At 36.6% G+C, this 21345-nt stretch overlaps 5 protein-coding genes across 5 annotated transcripts; 3 read left to right on the top strand and 2 right to left on the bottom strand.

The window, feature by feature from the left end:
- Window positions 1-885: 885 nt before the first annotated feature.
- LOC122031534 (putative pentatricopeptide repeat-containing protein At3g13770, mitochondrial) lies at window positions 886-2022 on the bottom strand. Its single transcript, XM_042590636.1, has one exon. The coding sequence runs from the start codon at window positions 2020-2022 to the stop codon at window positions 886-888; it is 1137 nt and encodes a 378-aa protein (XP_042446570.1).
- A 72-nt stretch (window positions 2023-2094) lies between these two features.
- Window positions 2095-8284, top strand: LOC122032753 (ATP-dependent Clp protease proteolytic subunit 3, chloroplastic-like). Its single transcript, XM_042592066.1, has 5 exons — window positions 2095-2736; window positions 3522-3636; window positions 6364-6539; window positions 7637-7732; window positions 7808-8284. The coding sequence occupies exons 1-5, from the start codon at window positions 2134-2136 to the stop codon at window positions 8096-8098; spliced, it is 1281 nt and encodes a 426-aa protein (XP_042448000.1). The 5' UTR covers window positions 2095-2133; the 3' UTR covers window positions 8099-8284.
- A 565-nt stretch (window positions 8285-8849) lies between these two features.
- Window positions 8850-10734, top strand: LOC122032470. The gene is made up of 8 exons (XM_042591759.1): window positions 8850-9046; window positions 9149-9396; window positions 9691-9762; window positions 9820-9887; window positions 9972-10119; window positions 10199-10279; window positions 10366-10452; window positions 10544-10734. The coding sequence occupies exons 2-8, from the start codon at window positions 9151-9153 to the stop codon at window positions 10565-10567; spliced, it is 726 nt and encodes a 241-aa protein (XP_042447693.1). The 5' UTR covers window positions 8850-9046; window positions 9149-9150; the 3' UTR covers window positions 10568-10734.
- Window positions 10735-11813: 1079 nt separating this feature from the next.
- On the bottom strand, window positions 11814-15065 carry LOC122031875 (eukaryotic translation initiation factor 5-like). The gene is made up of 2 exons (XM_042591068.1): window positions 14996-15065; window positions 11814-13812 (listed from the first exon to the last, which is right to left on the bottom strand). The coding sequence occupies exon 2, from the start codon at window positions 13488-13490 to the stop codon at window positions 12123-12125; it is 1368 nt and encodes a 455-aa protein (XP_042447002.1). The 5' UTR covers window positions 13491-13812; window positions 14996-15065; the 3' UTR covers window positions 11814-12122.
- Window positions 15066-16869: 1804 nt separating this feature from the next.
- LOC122032741 (DNA-directed RNA polymerase V subunit 7-like) lies at window positions 16870-19924 on the top strand. Its single transcript, XM_042592056.1, has 2 exons — window positions 16870-17130; window positions 19165-19924. Exon 2 carries the CDS (start codon window positions 19174-19176, stop codon window positions 19702-19704), a length of 531 nt encoding a protein of 176 aa, XP_042447990.1. The 5' UTR covers window positions 16870-17130; window positions 19165-19173; the 3' UTR covers window positions 19705-19924.
- The last annotated feature ends 1421 nt before the right edge of the window (window positions 19925-21345 follow it).

Genomic DNA, 21345 nt, shown 5'->3' with positions numbered 1-21345 from the left:
GGTGCCAAATTTCAAGCGTTTATTGGAATACTCCGTATGTCTGTCATAAGCATCTCATTTTTTCAGTTGCCTTCAAACATCAAAGCTAAGAGGCCACGGAGGTGACAGAGTGTCAAACGCCCATCCCTTTCTATCGCAGAAAAGCTATCTGGCATCTCTTTATCAACAATGAATTCACAATGAGAGAACCAACAGATGAAAATATAATGAAAGGAATAGAAGTTACAAGGAGTCGCAACCAATTAAACTGAAATTTGAACTACAGTCCTTGACTACGTCGAAGAAGAATGACAAAAAAACCAAATCCAAGAAGAGGGAACAATTGAGGATCAAACCGCGGATGCCTGACAACTTGACACTCTTCCATTGCAACGTAGCCCCCTTTACCATTAATACCAATATCAAAGGGTTAAATGAGGAGAGTTTCATCATTTTTAAACAGTATTTTAACATTTCAAAATTTTTGAAAGGTAATTTAAAATAAGATAAACTTTTAGGGTTCATCTATTTGTATATAAAAGTGGAAATTTTAATGTTTTATATAGGCAATACAAAAAATAGCCTACTTGTATATAAAAGTGGAAATTTGCCCATCTATTTGACTATTTGTATACAAAAGGTAAAATTTCTTTAGTTAAATCAAGAGCAATTACATCTTCAGTATTTGATGCTATAGAAATTTGTGAAACATACAAAAGCAATTTGCATTCATCATCAGTTCTTGTTATCCAGCTGTCTATTTGGAAATACTATCACAGATGATTTAATGAAGGATAAACGATACATACATGCCAAAAATGAAGCTCTTGCATCAAAACCCAAACTATCATACTCCGGTTATCCTTGCAATGCAGCTCCGAGTGGCCTCTTCCAAAGAACACAAACTCAACTCTGTTTCTCTAGCTTCTGTGCTGCTGCGTACTCACCAAAGCTTCTGTAGAACTCTACAAGACTGTCAACAACAGACTCATCGACCAACCGCGTAACTTTGACTAGTGTACAGTGAATTTGTTTCCCTTCCTGCAAATCTGGCATCTCTATGCATGACTTGATGGCCAGTGCTACTAGAAATGGATTCAATTTGAGATCGAGAGACATCATCTCCGCGTACAACTTCAAAGAATCTCTGTACATCTTGTTCCTCACAAAGCCACCAACCATTCTCACCCACAGATCCATCTCTTTGACTACCAAAGAATCAAAAATATGTTTTGCCGCCACCATCTTGTCACATTTCTCATACAACTCGACAAGTGCTGTAAGAGCTTTCGAGCCCGGATATTGCCCAACCTTGATGGTGCGTGCATGAATCTCCTGGCCTTGTCTAAGAGCCAACTCTATGACGCATGCTCTGGCCATTGATGCGAACCCCAGTCTGGCAGCAGCAGCACCGCTGATCCCATTCTGAAACATCCTTCTCATCACATCTATTGCTTTCTTTCCCTCGCCATTGCCATTGTACCCTTCAATCATGGCTGTGCAAGCCTCTACTGACGGTTTGGTCATACGATCGAACACCTGACGGGCATCGGCAACGCAGCCGCACTTGGCATACATGTCAATCAGCGCGACGACAATGAATTCATCAGATTCGCATCCATCCTGCACAAGCTCTTCGTGAATTCGAACCCCCAATTCGAAGTCTTGTACACTGGCGCAACAGTTAAGAGCGACCGAGTACGTGAAGGCATTTGGCCGAACACCGCCAACCGTCTGCATCGATCTGTACAAGTCGAGCGCATCGTGCGGGAAGCCGGCCCGGTGGTAGACAGAAATGATGGTGGTCCATGAGACGACATTCCGTGCCGGCATTTTTTCGAACAGGAGACGCGCGGTGCCGAGTTGGCCGCACCTGCCGTAGAGTAGGACCAAACTGTTGGCGACGAGAGGGTGGGAGAGGAGGCCGGTCCGGGTGGCTTTGTCGTGGGCGATGCGGCCAAGGCGGAGGGAGCGGGCTTCTGCGCAGCTCCTGAGGAGAGAAGCGAGGATCTCGGGTCCGGGGGAGATGGACTGGGATTCCATGAGGTCTAGGATGCCCAGGGACTCGCGGATGCGTTGCTCCAGCGTCCAATCGGTCGTCGGGGAGGGGACGGAGTGGTGGAGGCGGTGAGGTCGGTCGCGGGATCGGCGGAGATGTGCGGGGAGGCGACCGGAGGCAGTGGGAGGGAGAGCGGTGTGGCGGCCGGGCGGAGGCGGGGCGGAGGCGACGACGGCCGCCATCGAGTGGTCGCCCGAGAAGCCTCGTTAGTGGCTAGTAAGATAGCAGGAGTTGTTGGGCCTTGCGCTAATGGTGGTGAAAGCCCAATTATACTTGGGCTGACACCACAAAAAGCGTTGTGTTCGACTTCCTCGATTCCTGTTACTACAAGCAATCTACTCCCGTTCAATCGCAGTTGGATTCCCAATCGAGAGAGCAGCGCAGAAATGGAGGGCATGGCCACCGTCGCCGCCACTTCTTCGACCAGCAAACTCCTCTCCTCCTCTTGCTCCCTCTTCTCACATGGTTGTCTCCTGCCCCGTTCCTCTCCCTGTCGTAGCGCCTCAGTCCGGCCGAGAATACGATCTCGCCGCAACCTTTCTGTATCCGCCGTGTCGCGCCGAGGGCGGACCCTGTCGGAGGGGTGGAATCTTTCGGGTTCGAATTCTGGGTCCGCGGCGTTCCGGATGCCGAGTTTCGAGCAGCTCGACACCACCAACATGCTCCTCAGGCAGCGGATTGTCTTTTTGGGTTCCCAGGTATTCTCTTAAAAAAATCGAATCTGAGTGTATAATTGTGCATTAACTCTCATTTAAAGACATATTTTACCTTGTTGTCTGTTAGAACAGTCGTTGCAATTCAATTCTTGATCAGAAATCAATAGTTCCCCAGTGTTCTTATCAATGTCCCATGTTTTCATGCAAAAAAGACTAAAATTGGCTAAAAGATTAAAAAAATCCAATTAAGATTAATATTTTAGGTTGGATAATTTGGCTGATAGCGTAGCCAGGTAGATGTGTGATAAGTTGTTGGTATTATAAATCCAGAAAAAAAAAATAGCATTTGGTGTTTGTTGAATAGTATGGATAGAATTCAAACGTCAATTGGAGAATTATAAGCGTGATGAATAGGTTGCATTCCTATGTTCCTATTTTCTGGTGCATGCTAAGGCTCAAATAGATTTTGATGATTGTGTGCTTTTCTGAGTCGATAGTGTCATGTATTTAATGCTTAGAGGGCTTTTTATATCTGACTTTTTGCTAATTAGAAAGTTTTTATTTAGGTAAATTTCTTGCATAAGGATTTTAATCTAGTTCTTATATTTTCCTAAGCTATGATATATATGTCATGAATTTTGTACTTAGAAATATACTCCATATTATATATAGTATAACCAAGATACCCAAGTTGATATGCTTGATTGCAGCAATTTGTTAGGATAATTGTGTAACTTTGAATCATGTATTACCATTTCAAACACTAACTGTAAGGAAAACTAAGAATTGTTGCTTATCACTTTTTCCCCCCTTTTGAACATCATTAGGTGGATACTATGACAGCTGATTTATTAATCAGCCAGCTCTTATTTCTGGATGCGGAAGATCAACAAAAGGAGATAAAGTTGTTCATTAATTCACCTGGTGGATCTGTCACTGCTGGTATGGATACTCAGGACTGATATGATCTAAATTCGATTTCCTATTCATTATTTGTGTTACTGAATTTAAATAAAAAATAAAAAGAGAAATTAGGATGAATGGCCTGTCAATCATCAAAGTTATCTCTAGCCTGTTCAACCACTGCTCAGGTCATCACTTGTGTTAGTAATTTAGTTAGACATAGCATATGCCAAGCATGAGAATTCCCTAATTCCATGAGAATCACAACTGATATAGAAGGAGAAAGTTGAGTGATGAAAATACTGCAATTTCAGTTTTTAAAATAAAATTATAATACAATATATCAACTCAACTAAGTTCATCTCATGTTCATTGGAGATTATCCACAACTGTACTAGCACCAATATGGTCTCCACTAGACCATGGTGAGAGTCTTTCATCAGAGCCCCTATAGTGGCTAAGTTGAACCCATTGGTTATGGCGGATTGGTACACCCCTTCAAAGTTTGTATCAGTTTTTCTCTTCTATAAGTATATTTCATTTCTATCTCTTACTAGTTATTAATTCATGTCTTACTTTAGTATTGTTAGCAGAATGCTGCTAACAAATTTAGAAACTGCTTTGAAATTTCAGGAGAAAACTCACTTAGATAATAGTAGATTAAAGATTATCTTTTTCTGCTGCAAAGAATAAAATGCTCCTTAACTCACTTTGGTTGGAGTGTATGCAATAAGCACCAGTAGATTTCATGTTGTGTACTTTCAGATATGTGCAATGAAACATTTGACTATTACTCTTGGGCTGTCTGCTTTATTTCCTATCATGCTATTGACTTGGTAGTCTCTCTCTCTCTATATATTATCATTACATAGACTCTCCTCGCTGAAATGCACAAAAATGATTTTTGCACATTGGAGATGCATCAAGTGATGGTATTATAGACTATAGATAGATAACAACGGATTTTAAAATAAGACTTACACAGTGGATAACTAATTGAATGTAAGGAGATGATATTAGAATGTAAAACTAAGAACTAACAACAGCTAGAAAACCAAAGTCTGAGCACCTTAAGCTTTGTTCCATATGCATTGAGCACTATATCCCGTGAGCATCTAAAATTTTAAATTTTGAACACTATAAGCCAATGGGAAGTCTGAACGCCGGAGGAAAAAACTTATTAACTTAGGCTACGTTTGGTTGGGTGTAATGTAATCTAGCTTGTAATGTAATCAAATTTGTTATGTAATGTAATGTAATCTTGATTACATTACTACGTTTGGTAATGTAATGTATGTATTCTTTGATTACAAAGGTGATTACATTCTTTTGTTTGGTGTCCATTATTTTTTATAAGGAATGTAATTCATATTATTATAAAATAACAAAAATATCCTGTGACCTCTATCGGCGGTCGCCACACCTCTACCAGAGTTTGCGGTAGCCATCGGCTACCAACGGCCGGCAATCGGCGGCCGCGGTCGGCCGACGACGACGGCGGCCGGCGGCGGCAGGCGACCGGCGGCGGTCGGCGGCGGTCGGCGGTCGGCGGTCGGCGGCCGGCGGCGGTCGGCGGCCGGCGGCGGCCGGTGGCGGCCGGCGGTGGTCAGCGGCCGGCGGCTGCCGACGACGAAGGTCGGCTACCGGTGGCGGGCGACGGTCGACAACAGACTAGGGGTATATTCGGCATTTAAACATTGGTGAAACAATGACCTCGTAATGTAATCGGATTACATAGCATTTGCTTTGTAATCCAGATTACAAATTTTCACTACCTTTTGTGATCCAGATTACTTTACATTACAACTTTTAAATCAAACCAAACAAAATAATCGACTTTGTAATGTAATCTGGATTACATTACAAGAAACGCAGCCTTAAACTCATGATAACCCAACTCCTAAATCCTAAAATCTTAAATGCTAAATACATATAATATAACCCTAAAAAAATAAACAAAAAAAATCTGATTGAGATTGAACCAGGGCGCTTGGGTTGAACCTAGGGTGCCCTAGATTCAGGATTGGGTCCGCACAGGCGCGCGGCATTTTGTCCGCTCACAGTACATCGGTATATATATACATAGACTCTCCTCACCGAAAAATGATTTTTGCACATGGAGATGCATCAAGTGATGGTATTATAGACTATGGATAGATAACAACAGATTTTAAAAAAGACTTAAACAGTGGACAACTAATTGAATGTAAGGAGATGATATTAGAATGTAAAACTAAGAACTAATAACAGCTAGAAAACCAAAGTCTGAGCACCTTAAGCTTTGTTCCATATGCATTGAGCATCAAAACTTCCTGATGATCCTTTCAGTTGTCTATCTGTGGTCCATCATAGTGGTGCTCAAATGACAGAGCAGATAATAGAGTTGTTATTTAGTCCTCTAGAAGGTATTTAGATTTTTACTAGTCATTGATAATATTTTGCTTAATAATATTAAGCACATCTTGCAGATATGTTCATTTTGTTTTAGGAATGTTATCTGCATTTTTTCATTGTTCTTGTACTTGTCTCTTATGCTTTTGCTTCAAAATCTGTCCATAGTCACATTGACAAAAGCACAAGGCTTCCCTTGTCATCATCCCAGTTTACAGAAGTATAACGATTTCCCCTTGTGGGTTTGCTATGTAGTATTTCCTGTCTGCATGTTCCTATCCAAACATGTGCATTTCATTAGAAAATTAGGATTTAGAACATGATGATCTGTTCTTTGTTTTCTTTAATAAGAAAATAATTGGCAACATTTTCCAGGAATGGGGATATATGATGCTATGAAATTATGTAAGGCTGATGTTTCTACTGTTTGCTTGGGTCTTGCGGCATCAATGGGTGCTTTCTTGCTTGCTGCTGGGACAAAAGGAAAGAGATTTTGCATGCCAAATGCTAAAGTTATGATCCATCAGCCAATGGGAAGTGCTGGAGGCAAAGTAAGTTATTGTCCTTTGTGTTTGAGTTTATTTTTATGGAAATATTTACTGACTAGAGATTAGAGAAGTATAGGTTTTTTGTTTGCCTCATGATTCTTGCTACATTAGATATTAAATGGTAAATGTTAGATTTCTCAATTCTCTAATTAGAAAGTGTTACATGATTTTAATGCTCCATGGTATGACAGTCTGTTCCTTTAAGTTTTAATGTTGCCCTGAAAAAGAATATGCAGCCCTGTTAGATCTCCCTGACAGTCCTCATTCCTTTGAGGAATGATCTATCTGTTGAATTCCAAACAGGGTTGAATCCCGGATCAGACCATCTTGACTCTCCTCAACGAGATGAAATTGATGCTTATAGATATTCTAGAAAGTACCGGCAAATGTGAACGTAAAAGAATTATGCTGAATCAGAGATAGGTTGCTGCAACATACTTTGAAGATTAAACTAGTATCTAGGTGAAATTTAATGTGTTTGTGAATTTTGCCGTCTCTCCTGTTTCTGAAACAGTCATTTATGTATGGTAGACACTAGACAGTATATGACGTAAGAATGCAATTGATCAGCTAAATATTTCTTATTACTATGATTATAGAAAAGAAATATTTCCTTAAAATAACATCTATGTATTGCACTGTCCATGTTTCATAGAAGCGGGAGCGTGCTCACTAATTCACAGAATAATGCTTGCTATGGTTGATGGATGATTGATTCTATGGTTTTTGTTGTGAGTACATTATGAGTTCATTTTAGGTGCTAGATGACCAATGCTAAGATGCTCCATCTCTTGAAGGTAAAGTTGATTTTTGATACTTTATCATCACTCTTAACAAAAAATCAAAGTGGGTCGCATGGTATTTTTCTCATTTGTCTTTGATGATAAAGTGGGTTACCAACATTTTTTATTTAGTTGCAGTTGTCAATGTTTGCGTGTTCAGTGTAATCGGATATAGATTTTGATCTTTGATATGGTGATAGTCAATAGCTTCTGCAATAAGCTGATTAATCTTTCTTCAGAAGCTCATCATAATTATTTATCTAAAAAAGTATGTAAGTAGTTTATCTGTTTTTTTTTTTCTCATTTTTGCTTATGCAGGCAACAGAGATGGCCCTGCAGATTCGAGAGATGATGTACCATAAGATAAAAATGGTTAAAATTCTATCTAGAATAACAGGGAAACCTGAACCCCAGGTGAGAAATTGGATTGAGAAATTGGCCTGCTGTTTCTTCCCTCATTTGGAAGCTTAGTTGTTCTTCTGTTTTCAGCTCGAAGATGATACTGCTCGTGATTTCTTCATGAATCCCTGGGAAGCCAAAGAATATGGATTGGTAGACGCCGTTATAGATGACGGGAAACCAGGACTAGTTGCACCCATTGGGGATTCTGCACCACCTCCAAAAACCCTCATCTGGGACTTCTGGACAGCTGAGGAAATGAAAAAAAGTAAGCAAAATCTACCTTCAGAGGAGAAGCTTCTACAAAATGAAAATAAAGATGGCAGCAGAAATGATGATAAAGGTAAAGAACTGCCAAAGGAGGAACCAACGACCGTATGAGACAATCAAAAGTACTGAACTCAAGAAACATTGAAGGCTGCCAAGTTACGGACCGAGTTGCTTGGTGAGAGAGCAACTATAATTACTAGTTGGTTGAGTGTTGTAACATGATTTTACTGCTCTTGTAAGCGTCATTGTTTAACCAGAATTAAAGTTGAATAGGAACAAAAGTAGTTTTGGATATCATAGATGATTCCTGTTCGGCCATTCATTCTTTTTTTAGCTTTCTGATTCATTCTATGTTCAGAATTAGATACATCTGTACAATGCATTTCACAGGCACCGAAGATGTAATAAAAAAGAAAGGCGATTAAAGTTCAGACTACTAATTCACCTTTTGAACTTGGAACAATAGAGAGGCGGTAAGTTGTTCAAATCCTAAATAGGATGAAATTGTACACTTGATGCCTTGTTGCAACACCTCTTAAGATGCTAAGGTGGGTCAATGCCATCCAATCCTCTTTCACCACCAAAACCATTTCTCCAGTTGGGATTGCATCACTTCACTAGAATAGTAGAATTGCAACATCCATCAACGTATTGCAATGTGGGGAGGTTGCCAACCAAACCAACCTCAACCAATCTGCAAGTCCCAACCTTTTCATCTCCGAAAATGACAGGTTACAACAGAGATTGCAAACACCAAACTAATACAATCATTCTTTATTTGTTGTGAAGTAAAAGGATCCTCCCTAATGGCAGCTTTGATAATCCCAGCTATTCTTGTGATCTACTTCTCAAGTGGGTGCGACAATCTGGAGCTACTTTGGCACCAATTCTTATGTATTAAAAATTTCAAATTTGAAGTTGCATGGTAATATAAGAAGTAGAGTTCTTTGTAGCAACATAAGCCCCATAGTCCACCTCCTGCTTTCTTCTTAAAACCCACGTTCTTCCTCCTCCTCTTTGCTCCCTTTGGTTAATTCTGGGCGTTCTGCTACCAGAAAGGTGAGAACATTTGTGTGAGCGTTTTATTTTGAAGGTGTTTGTTGTTTCAACAAATGATATGTACTTTCTCTTAATTTCATTCCTTTCTCTTTCGTTATGAAGTGATGGGAGACCATTTTGTGTTACTGGTGGACCGTCTGCTCACTGAGTCAACCCTGGAAGCTGCCATTGAAGGTATGAAGCATGGATCAAGCATACCATTGCCGGCCCTCGAAGCCGACTATTCTCCGACAAAGAAAATTATTGGAGACGGGGTGTTCACCGGTGAGACGGTCGAATGCCGTATCTGTGGAGATGAGGATGAAGATATCCACATGGAGGTTCCATGTTCCTGTTGCGGAAGCTTGAAGGTATATCTAACTGAACCTCTCTTCATGCAATTATTGGCTAAATTTTTGTTGTGGAAATTAACAGTTACTCATATACTTAAAGATCTTAATTTCATCTATGAGACACTTTGAATCGGGGTTTAGCACCCTTGTTAGTACAAGTTTGAGTAGAACTATCATTACCAATGATTCCTATACTCTTATTTGCCTACTTATGTAGTAATTTGAAGTATCAACAAATGCATCTACCATTTTTGTTAGAATATTTTTTGCTCGAATAGCCTCTAATTGCCTGAAGTTGTGGACACTTTGCAGTTTGCTCACCGAAAGTGTGTGCAGAAGTGGTGTAACGAGAAGGGTGACACGACTTGTGAGATATGCCTACAGGTATGCCTATCTGATAACTTGCTTGTATTCTTGATATTGATTGTAACATCATTCCAGCAATTTAAGTCAGGATATACTGCACCTCCCAAGTTATTTCTTTACGGGACTAGTCCTATGAATTTCAGGTACTGACTTACAATTTTTCATTAATTTGATCAAACATTCTTTATTAGTATAGCTATGGTTGTATTCTATGCTCTGTGGTTTAGGGGCAACTGGGAGGTTTCAAGTCAGAATATTCACAACCAACAATATTTTACGATGACACAAACTGACCATGTTTTCTCGAGACCTAACTATGGTGGCACAGCTTCAAGTGATAGCAATATTACTTATTGCCGCATAGCCGCTACAACGGTAAATGAAATTTAAGAAACCTAAGTTTTCATATGATAGTTATGAAGTATAAATGAGTGTTTTTTAATTTATTTTACAGGTCATGATTATTTTGATTCTATGGCATTTCATCTCTTTTATTACTAATGGAGTTGAAGAATGCTCGGTCTTGCTTTTCACAGTAAGTCTTTGCTAGAACTTTATAGCTTGCTGCAAAACTTAATTTTAGCAAATGTTAACTTATACATCCATCAAAAACAAACTCAGCTGTTGGTGCTGAGGGTCGTTGGGGTTGTTCTACCTCTCTATGTTATGCTGAGAGCAGTGTCGATATTTTATCAACGCAAACTGCAGGTAGCTCGGCTTTAATTTTACTAAGTAGCATTTTGAGAAGGATAAGGTAGCAACTGAATTATTCCTTTCAATTGTGTTTTTGGTGTTTCAGGCAATGCACATCTCGGTTGGCTGATCTTTTCACCAAAATGATCAAGACTGTGAGTAAACATACTCTTATACTCTTTTGTTGACACTTTAAAATCTTCCGAGCATGAGTTCGCAGTGCACTCCAAGTAGGCAATGAAGCGAAGTAGTCAGTCATCTTTTCTCCAATTCCTAATATTGTTGAATGGAAAATTCTTCATATAATTTTATGAATTATCTCTCTTTATATAACTTAGAGATAGACTTACGATCTGAGATAAGCGTAATCACTTTTATACTATAATAAAATTGATTTAAAGTATATTAGGAGGCATTTAATGAAGAAAAGATGATTTTACTCATTTTAAATGTTTTCATCATCTGTCTCGTAATAAGATGAAAGAAGTAAATCATACTATCGAGTGACCTTTTAGATGGGAGGACGCTTAACCCTTCAGAAAATGAATTTCATAGAAATCGAGAGAAGAATCATTCAACTTTACTAGTCACCTAGTATTTTATTTCAAATTAATATTATTGTACTATATTGGTCCTAGAATTTGTTAAAATACTTTTTTGTTTCAAATTTAAAATCCTCCAAAAAAAAAAATATCAAATATTAAGGAAACTATTGGCGTATTTGTGATTGCAAAAAATACCTGGGTTTCTTTGCAAAAGAGCATTAGGCTTTTTTTAAAAAGACTTGGGTTTCTTTGAAAAAGTGCATCCAAGGGCCTATTTGTGATTTTTAAAACAACTTGAGTTCCTTTGCAATAGTGCATTCAAGAGGCCTATTCGTAGCCAACACCATATGGCAAAAGGCGAAATCGCTCGCCCCCAATGCTCCCGACCCTAAGCCATCAAGAGGGAGGTAAATCATGACAGCCGAGTGGGCAAATGATGGTGGGGTGAGGTGCACAAGGTCGAGCAAATGGTGGTGGGGTGAGGTGCACAAGGTCCAGGGATTTACACCTTGACAGCCTTGTGGTTTGACTTCGCGATTTTATGTGGTAAACATGTCACAACTTACCAACTTGGATGACCCGTGGGCGTATAAGGATTTGACAATTTAATAATTTAAGTTTCATATAGTTAAAATATATACAATAAATATGCTAGTAGAGGTACATGGAAGATTACGTAGTATGTCGATTACAACATAATATGCCACTCCCTTCAAGTCCATGAAAATGCAGTGTCGATATAATGTCTAACCGTGGATGGATTAAGCAAGAAGAGGTGTGCGTACCCGGGCGACAAACCATATTTCTTAGATCTCCTGCACAATATAGTAATTTCAATGCAAAACTAACATCTCGGACAACAATCCCAAGTTGATGTTCAAAGTTAGTACACATAAAAGACATAGGACTTGCAGTGCTCAAGAGAGATTGATTATTCATACCAAACCAAAACAGAAACCAAACTTAAACCAAATTATGTAGGTACGTAGACAGTACTTCAACATCGTTCAAATTCACGACAAAACATTTTCATCACAAAACAGGCAGACATTTTCATCACAAAACAGACACAGACGCAAATGACAAGCAGATTGAACTACCTACACAGAAAGATTATTCAGGGACATAGCAACAACAACATCATTCTTCCTCTTCCTCTTCCTCTGACTCTGCACTCTGAAGCCACTCCACGAAGGGTTTCACGTTCTTGAACACTATAGAATTCTTGCCTCCTGAGTTGCCTTCCCTATACCACTTGATTATAGTATCTTCTTCAAGTATGTCGCCATCATAAAGTACCTTCACAACTAGAGCAACTTCCTTAACAGCATCTGGACTACACTTGCCACAAAAGGCTTCCACCGCACGGAGCAGAAGCAGCTGGGCCGCTTCATCTTCCACAGTAGCAGCAATGTACTTCTTCTTCTTCCCAACCTCCTTGGAAAAGCCTTTCCCTGCTCCATCAAAGAGCGCTTCAAAAACTGCAGTCATCACTTCCTGAGGAGATTCCTTGAGAGAGCCCAAAAAAGTCTGAAGCTGGTTAGGAGTTATCCCATTTTTCAGACGAACTTTAATTTCTGCAACATTGATGCCAAAGCTGTTGGCCCGAGCACCATTACTTTCACTGTGCATTGTGTTGCCATTGGCATTACCATCAGTATGTCCCTTCTTTGCCTTCTCTAGTTTCTGTTCCTCAACAAGCTCTTCATTGGTGGAAAGCATTACCATCTCAGCAGTCACAGAATTAAGCTGCTCCTGGATGCGCTGTTGGGCTGCTGCCAGCGAAGTATCAGTCTGCCACTCTACATCATCATCATCATCATGATTGTGAATCGTATCATGTTGTCTTTCAACTGGAGAAGCTGAGCCATCCCCATCAGAACCAGATTTCTTCTTGGAAACAGCAGTCTTTGAGGATGCCCCATCTTTGGTAGATATGGTAGTTACTTTCTTCCTTGATTCCTTCTTGAGCTTCTTCTGCTCGTCATCAGCTGCTTCGCCTTCCTTCAACCTCTCCTTTTCTGCCCTCCTCATTGCCTTCTTATCTTTTGACCCTTTCTTCTGCTCTGGTGGGTTCTTCAGTATGAAAGTGGTTAGCTTGTCCCTCATATCAACGTCAGACACATATCCACATGCTGCGCATTTAAGAGTTAGCATTTGTGTCTTGGTGATGATAATCTCAGTCTCAGGGTTGCTGCACCCGTAGCATTGTACATACTTCTTAATGAAATTTTCAAGCAGGCCAGCAAGCTTGGAAGTATCATGAGCACCATTAACCAAAGAAACACCTGCCTTCTCATCAAATTTAGACTGAGCACCCAACTCGCATCCAAAATATTTGGTTGTGTAAGAAGCAGGCCTTGCTAATGCTTTAGCAATATCAACCATGTTTACAATGTTTGTCTTGATGCCATTGCCTCTGCCTTCAATTTTAGTTATCATCTTAGGCATCTTATACCTATAAAAGGCATCATCACTGTTTGCTGCACCAATATTCTGCAGAGCCATCTTCACTCAACTGATTATTCAGTTCCAACAAAGTTGGGTGTACCAAAGGTCTCAGGAACCAGAAGCAACAACAAAGTCCCTTCTTTCACAAACAGAAAAATTATTTTCTGTGCAAAAATGCGATTGTATGAAATAGCAACCACGAGTTGCTGGCTGGTGATGTGGCCCGAAATGCATGCAGTCAAAACTCCACAAAGAGAGACTAGTGGCCAGAAAATATTCTCCAAGCAATCCAAATGGTCCCAAAAAGTGAGAGGCTTGCTCAGACATAAAAGATCAACTTTGCAATCTCAGGTTTAGTAAGTAGTGAGAAATCTACTTCCTAAGATACAAAAAGAAAGAATCATCAGGAGGAACTAAATTTTTTTTTAATTCGCTGAAAGAAATAAACAACAATGAATGGTGCAACTAGATATATGAGCAAAAAAGATAACATGATGCCAAAAGGAGTATAAAAATCTCAACTGATTCCCAACTATTTTGAGCATGATGTAAAGAAATCACATGTTGAGAAGAACAAGAATATAACATTTATAGATTTGAAGATACAATGGTGAGAATTGTAGCTACAAAGACACACCAAAGTTTGGTCCTGTTAATCTGGAATAGTACAATCTCATCAATAACTCCAACTAAAAAGTTGATTCTTCAATTACACCAGTTGTACATAGTGAAGGAAAAAAAAACTCTCCATTCTACCAACCAATCAGGAAATTTGTTTCCTTCTATTTGTCACAAGATCCCAATTTCATCGTACTTCAATAATAATCTAATCTTAGAGGTCACAAGATCCCAATTTCACATGATCGTAGCATCCCACAATATCCCTCAGATGGTAGCAAACAACTAATCCGGCCATCTTCTCGCTCAACTCAACAATTCGCCTTCAATTTGATATCTAATTTACTAGTAGTGTCAAATTTCTTACTAGAGTTTAATAAGACACGGTTTTGGTATCAAACTAACTCCAAGTCCATGCTAAGTATGAGAAAATTGTGACAAATGCAATTAATAGACCCATTGTTGATAAACAATTTGAATAAATTTATTTATTATCATACGTTCCCATTAAAATGAATAAGAAAACCAAATCTACAGGGCGAAAAGTACTGTGCAGACGCAGAATCAATCTCAAACATAAATCTATACTTTACCTATTGCACAAACAGAAATATCATGGATATAGACGAGGTAAATGAAATATACCGCATAACAAATATTTCGCTTTTCAAATAAATTATAACAGGGATAAATTTTCATCCTGCAGATCCTAAAACCTGAATACTATCTCGCATCTACTGTCCATCAAAATCATAACAATCATAAAGAGAATAAATCTGATCCAAATCATAAAAAGAATCTAAATCAGCAGATACATCATTCGATGATCCAATGTCAGCCCAAAACACAAAAGCTCAATAAAAAGAGAAAAGGAAAAGGAGTTCCAGATCAAGAAACCAGATTCTAATCGAAATAGAAGATAAATAAAAAGGAATTTCGTTCACCTCGGATTCGATCGATAGAGTCGATCGCGATGAATCGCCTCGAGATGTAGCGAACAGACAGAGCGGTGAGTATTTATAGGGAGGAAGGGAGACCTCTTAGCTGGCGCATTAGGTTTGTTAAGGCGTCGGCGATTGTTTCGCATGGATAACTGAATCCGGCCCATCACACGGCCCATAATATGCCATATTGCAATAATATTTTGTTTTTTAAAAAAATCAATGTTTTAATTAATAGAACTTTGATTGGGAGATCTTCTCTTCTCTTGTATCTGCCTGAAAATTATAAATTTTTAAGATCAAAGAGTTCTAGATGATATCTAACTTTATAAGCAACAGACGAAAAACCAAAAGTCAATGAAGATGAATGGTCAAAGTCATGTATAAATTCTTTGAGTGCTTTTGATATTATTCATTGCTTAAAGAGTGAACTTCTTTATGGGAAGAAATGATACATTTTAAAATAATATGGAGCGTTAGATTAAATTATTAAATTATGAAAGTACAATTTTATAAAATTTTATATATTATATATATAAATAAATATCCATACAATGCCACGCGTGGTCATTACACCAAAATATATATATATATATATATATATATATATATATATATATATATATATCCTACGCATTTAATTCTTTTATTTCACTATTTTTTTCCTGTTTTATTTGCTTAATTTTCCTAGTTTATTTTTTTTATTAATGAAAATATGATTGCTTGGGTTACCTTAATTTTATCATGATCAATTATTTGATATTATTTTACGTTAATTTCTAAGTGTAATTTTTAAGTATTACTATATTATCTCGAATGAATATTAATTTTGAATTGGTTTGTTGTAATTGAAAATATTAATTTATACTAGTTATTGTGCTATTATATGTGTAATATAATACGTGAATACGTATAATTAGTTAGACTCATGCATTAGGTCAATTCAAGGAGGATGCTCAAAATCCCCTATAGTAAATTATTGAATTCAAATCTTCTGTCCCTAAATTTTTCTGTCCCCGTGTCCCCTTGCCGATCGAACGAACCAGATTATATCTCAAGGATACCTTGCACATCACGATGATACTGCACATATCTTAAGGATGTCATGATGCCTTGAGATGTAATCTGGTCCGTCCGATCGACAGGGGATACGGGGACATAGAAATTTGAGAACAGGAGATTTGAACTGGTAAATTATTATAGCAATCTCTTTTATAAAAAATTAATTTAAATTTTTATATCAGATATTAAATTAATAATAACATATGCTACACTTATCTTAACTAAAAAATTAAGAAATATATAATTTCTAATATTGTCGGGTTAAAATATATATTGAAAATTTTTTACTCACGATATTCAATTCTAAAATATAAAAATATTGAAATTTTTTTACTCGTGATATTCAATTTTAAAATATAAAAACTAAAGAAAATCATGACAATACGTATTTCAATATATAAGAAAAGAATGTTAACATAATTTTATTTTAAGTTTCGTCCCACTTAGTTAGTAAATAATACTTATTTTTTATAAAATAATCTATGGGTTGCAGATTAAAAATGGTAATGCAATGAATTAATTTAAGGGCATATTTTAAAGGAATAATTAGGATAAATTGGAATGGTTTGCTTTATAGAATATTATAATTTTTAAGAGAATTTAATTTTACAAATAAGGTTCAAAATAAAGTAATACTAAATTCAGTATTAAAAAAAATGCAATATCTGTTCAATTAAAATTATAAATATTTCAAAACAATTTATGTATTGTATTACATTAAGCAATTTAAATTATTGTATAAATATTAGAAACTAATAAAAAATTTAATTCTGAAAAAAATAAATAAAGAATCGAACCGGTTAAATCTCGTTTCAGACGTGAACACCAACCGAAACCCTATCGGCGGCCTCCAGGCTATACCGCCGTTTCTCTTCCTGCGCCGATTCTTCTTCTTCTTCTTCTTCTTCTTCCATACGATCGCCCAACTCATACTCCACCCGATACTGCCGAGTCTCCTCCTCCTCTGCGCCGATCGTTCCTCCTCCTCCCCCTCCGTGCGTCATTTTCAGTTTTTTTTCCTGCTTCAGCCGCCAACTCCTCTTCTTCCATTTCCAGCGCCGAATTCGGCTTTTCAGGTAGTTGCTTGTAGTAAACCACGCTCAGCAAATTCCTTTGCTCCAGTGATGTATCAGTTTATAAGAAACCTGAACTTCTCAGTTGATTTGAGAATGATATTTATTTATTTTTTATTACTAATGAGTGCATTTAAAAGTTTTTTTTTCTTACGACGACGGCTCGTTTCCTTTTTACTATTTTTGTGGTTGATGTTTGAGTGAGAATTCTTCTCTCGACTGTTAACAATATTTTGATTAAATTGCTTAACCTATCATCCCATGTGTTTGTTAACGCAGTTTCCTACAATTGGGTGATTACTAGTGTCTGACTCCATAGCTTGGGTGTTGTTTTGTTTTGTACATATTTCTCTATTTCTTCCCCGCTTTTTTTATTTAGTTGGATGTGATTATAGAAAAGTGTTCACTTTTAGAATCTTGTTATGGGATGCTTGTTTGACCTTTCACGAGGTAGATGAGGGATTCCTCCAAGGAATGGAGGTGCAGCAATAATCAAGCAACTTATAAATGATTTATAATAGCACTTTTGCCCCTGTATGAGTATGTTTGTTTTAGTATTCTATGTTAGCATAAGAGTGTCTCAGAAGAAATCTTTGTTGATATTCATGTTCTAAGGCTTCTAGAAAGTTATAATTAGGCTATGGAACCTATGTTAATCGCTTAATTTTTACTTAGCAGTTGTTTATTTACTGGTGACTGTAACAGGTCTCTATTTCTTACTAGTGTTAGAGTCCGTACAATGTATTACAGAGTGGGGCAAATATATATCTGATTGTATGCTAATTGAAATTATTTTTTGTTATTTTCTATTGCTAGGTATCTTAGTTGGTAACGATGGAAAACAGTTTTCATTTTGTAAGAGGAAAGACTCTGGGATTTTATACACACACACACACCAACCAATATATTAGTCTTCTATGTGAACAAACTCAAGTTCTTTATTCATTTGTTGTGTTAATATTTTGAAATTACATAAGTATATACTTACAGCAATGGCTTGCTTGGGATTGAGTCTTAGTATTGTGAGAAAGAAAAACTTAGTACTACTTTAACTTTATGGAGGGAGATGTGTATCTTAATTTTGACCTTCTTGCTTTATGCCTGCCTGCTATGTCGTTTGATGCTGCTGTTGCTTGTTAGATTGGGTTTTTTCATTTTATTGATAGATAGAAGCAGCAGAAATTTGTTGTCCTTCAAAAATGGTGCATTCCATGTGTTAATATAGAGGATGTAACAATACTACATGCACATTTCACAGACTCACATTAAAAGATAGTTTCATGTTTAAGAAAGTTTCAAGCATAATTAATACACAATTACTATCAATCAAATGACAAAAATCTAGATCCCCAATCTCACAGGCAATAGCAATCATGGCTTTAAGTAATAGGTACCACACACTACATAGAATATTTGCAAGAACGCAGCAGATGTTTCATCATTGTTTTTCCCTGTAGAAAATTGTAATTAATCCCACTGTCAAGTAGTTGTGATTCACTATTTATCATTTCATTTCCTCATAATTCATACCTTCTGGTTTTCTTGCTCATTTTATCTTGTATTTCGACACAGGATGTGAGGAGCTTTGATGCTACCAATAGCCATGATCCATATACATTGTTAGGCTTTACTAGGGTAGCTACATAAGAAAATTGCCTATCCATACATGTAAATCATGTTAGCAAGTTTATACAAAAAAAAACAAAATCTTAGAAATTTTGTGTTTAACAACCTAATAACTTGCTTTCCATCAATTACTTAATCATACTTAGTCTCTCTCAATCATACCTCTTCTATATTCAATTGAATTGATGTATCGTGGAAAAATCATAAATCAGTGTTGATCCCAATAATCACATAAATTCTGTCTGTGTTGGATAATGGTCAGGGATCGAGGTGTTATAAGCCTATAATTTAAGTGTACTAATTAAATTCAAGTCATGTTTAAATATTTGGATAATTTATTATTTTTTTTATATAATTTTGACTAATCCTCCTACTTGTGTAAAATTTAACTTGGATTTTCTATGTTAACAGATTGTAAGAATGGTTTTTATGGAAGTAGATCTGTCATGGAATGTGATAATTTCGCCCGAGCAACTTGATGCAAAAGGGCTCCTGCTCCACAAAGCTATTATCTTACGACTCATGGATGACATTGCAAGTCGGAAAGCATCGAAGGAGCATGGATACTATGTTGCAGTTACTACCTTGAACTCGGTAGGGGAAGGAAAGGTGAGGGAACTGTCAGGAGACGTACTGTTTCCTGTGACCTTCACCTGCATCACCTTGAAACCCATCAAGGGTGACATTTTAGTGGGTAGTGTGGATAAGATTCTGAAGCATGGCATATTTCTGAAAGCTGGGCCAATAGGTAGCATCTTTCTCTCCGAGAAGACGATGAGAGATTACAAGTATGTTGGAGGGGATAACCCCATGTTTCTGAACGATAAGCATGCTAACCTTGAAAAGGACACTATGATCAGGTTCAAGGTACTTGGCTTGAAGTGGTTAGAGTCTGACAGAGAGTTTCAAGTACTTGCAACTCTAGCAGCTGATTTTCTCGGCTCTCTGTGACTTATCACGAATACCTGGGATCTGTGGTCATATTTCTGCATCGAATGCTTGACTCTGAATTACCATTGTGGTTCCCCTAGTTGTTATCTAACTTGGTTGTTCCAAGAACCTAACTTGTAAAGCTGTTGGATGGTTATTGTAATGAACTGGCTCTAACTTGAGACTGGCCTTTCTGTTCTGTCTTGACCGTGATGTATAAAGGCAGTTGGTGAATGTTCAACGTGATGTGTAAATAGTTGGTGAATCCTACCAGTAACTTCCTTTTGTATCGATTGCTACTTCTTGAAAGTGCCAATTTCAAGTGATCATGAGTTTTTGATGGAATATATAAATGAAGGCAACACGACTTATTATTATATGCAAATCTAGTTATGCAATTTTAAATCTCTGATATGCAATGAATTCCATTTGAAAATTGTAGAAAGTAAAATAATAATTTGTAAACTAAGAGATTAAATTTCATTTTGCACTCTAAAACTTACAATCTAACCGCTACACCGTTATCTCAGACCCTATTATTTCAATTTTAGACATTTATATGTGTTAATTTATAGAAACGTTATGGGCATAGGGATGGTCATGGAATGATTTTGGAATTTTTAGAGGTAAAAAAAAAACATGTGCTGAAACAAAATTATACCAAAAAATTAAAGTCATGATCAGGATAATAATTGGACGGGCTGCTGCGTTGTCACTCAGCAATAATAACAACTAGTGATCGTGGACATATGTTGCATGAACTAGATGCCTTATACAGGTGAGATAATATCAGGAGAAATTCGAAGGAAAAAAATATATCTTATAAAAATTAGTTTTCATTTTTAAATGAGGGCTGCTTCCCCCCCCCCCCCCCCCCCTCTCTCTCTCTCCCTGCCAAAAGACGCATGTACCCCTCCACCTCCCCTTTTTGTTTTTTTATTTTTTTTATTTCATTTAATTCTCATTTTATTTTAATTTTTTAATTAATTTTATTTAAAAATAACTCTCATACAATTATATTTTTAATTTTATTTAATTTTACTTTTTAAATTAATTTAATTTATTATTTTTTTATCAATACTTTATTTTTCAATTTTATATAAATTTTATTTAGTTTTTATTTTTTTAATTAATTTAATTTATTATTTTTTATCAATACTTTATTTTTCAATTTTATATAAATTTTTCAATTTTATATAAATTTTATTTAGTTTTTATTTTTTTAATTAATTTAATTTATTATTTTTTATCAATACTTTATTTTTTCAATTTTATATAAATTTTATTTATTTTTATTTTTTTAAATAATTTAATTTATTATTTTTTTCATAATACTTATATTTTTTCAATTGCTTTTTTTAAATTTTAATTTTTTATTAATTTTTTTAATCAATTTCTTTATCAATTTTTTTTCAGTTTTATTTTTTTCAATAATTTTTTTTTATGTTTATAATCTTTTATTTATTTTTAGTTTATATTTAAAACAAAAAAAATACTACAAATTAATAATGAACACATTCATAACTTAGGAACAAATATATTTTTTCCAAATGAAGAGTACATGTAATAATACAAAAAAAACATAAAAACATATAAAAATAGAAATCTTAATCAATATTGCCTCCAAATTCTGCTCCCGATGTATTTGGTGGTGGTGCACCT

This window comes from Zingiber officinale, chromosome 11A, assembly GCF_018446385.1.
Source record: "Zingiber officinale cultivar Zhangliang chromosome 11A, Zo_v1.1, whole genome shotgun sequence".
Classification (NCBI taxonomy): Eukaryota; Viridiplantae; Streptophyta; class Magnoliopsida; order Zingiberales; family Zingiberaceae; genus Zingiber; species Zingiber officinale.
This window is presented reverse-complemented; position numbering and strand designations above follow the sequence as displayed.

Coding starts and splice junctions, on each gene's coding strand:
- LOC122031534 (XM_042590636.1), bottom strand. CDS start 2,022: ATGGAATCCCAGTCCATCTCCCCCGGACCCGAGATCCTCGCTTCTCTC.
- LOC122032753 (XM_042592066.1), top strand. CDS start 2,134: ATGTGCGGGGAGGCGACCGGAGGCAGTGGGAGGGAGAGCGGTGTGGCG. Junction 2,737..3,521: donor TTGTCTTTTTGGGTTCCCAG/GTATTCTCTTAA, acceptor GAACATCATTAG/GTGGATACTATGACAGCTGA. Junction 3,637..6,363: donor TGGTGGATCTGTCACTGCTG/GTATGGATACTC, acceptor AACATTTTCCAG/GAATGGGGATATATGATGCT.
- LOC122032470 (XM_042591759.1), top strand. CDS start 9,151: ATGGGAGACCATTTTGTGTTACTGGTGGACCGTCTGCTCACTGAGTCA. Junction 9,888..9,971: donor ACTAGTCCTATGAATTTCAG/GTACTGACTTAC, acceptor TCTGTGGTTTAG/GGGCAACTGGGAGGTTTCAA. Junction 10,280..10,365: donor GCTCGGTCTTGCTTTTCACA/GTAAGTCTTTGC, acceptor AAACAAACTCAG/CTGTTGGTGCTGAGGGTCGT.
- LOC122031875 (XM_042591068.1), bottom strand. CDS start 13,490: ATGGCTCTGCAGAATATTGGTGCAGCAAACAGTGATGATGCCTTTTAT.
- LOC122032741 (XM_042592056.1), top strand. CDS start 19,174: ATGGTTTTTATGGAAGTAGATCTGTCATGGAATGTGATAATTTCGCCC.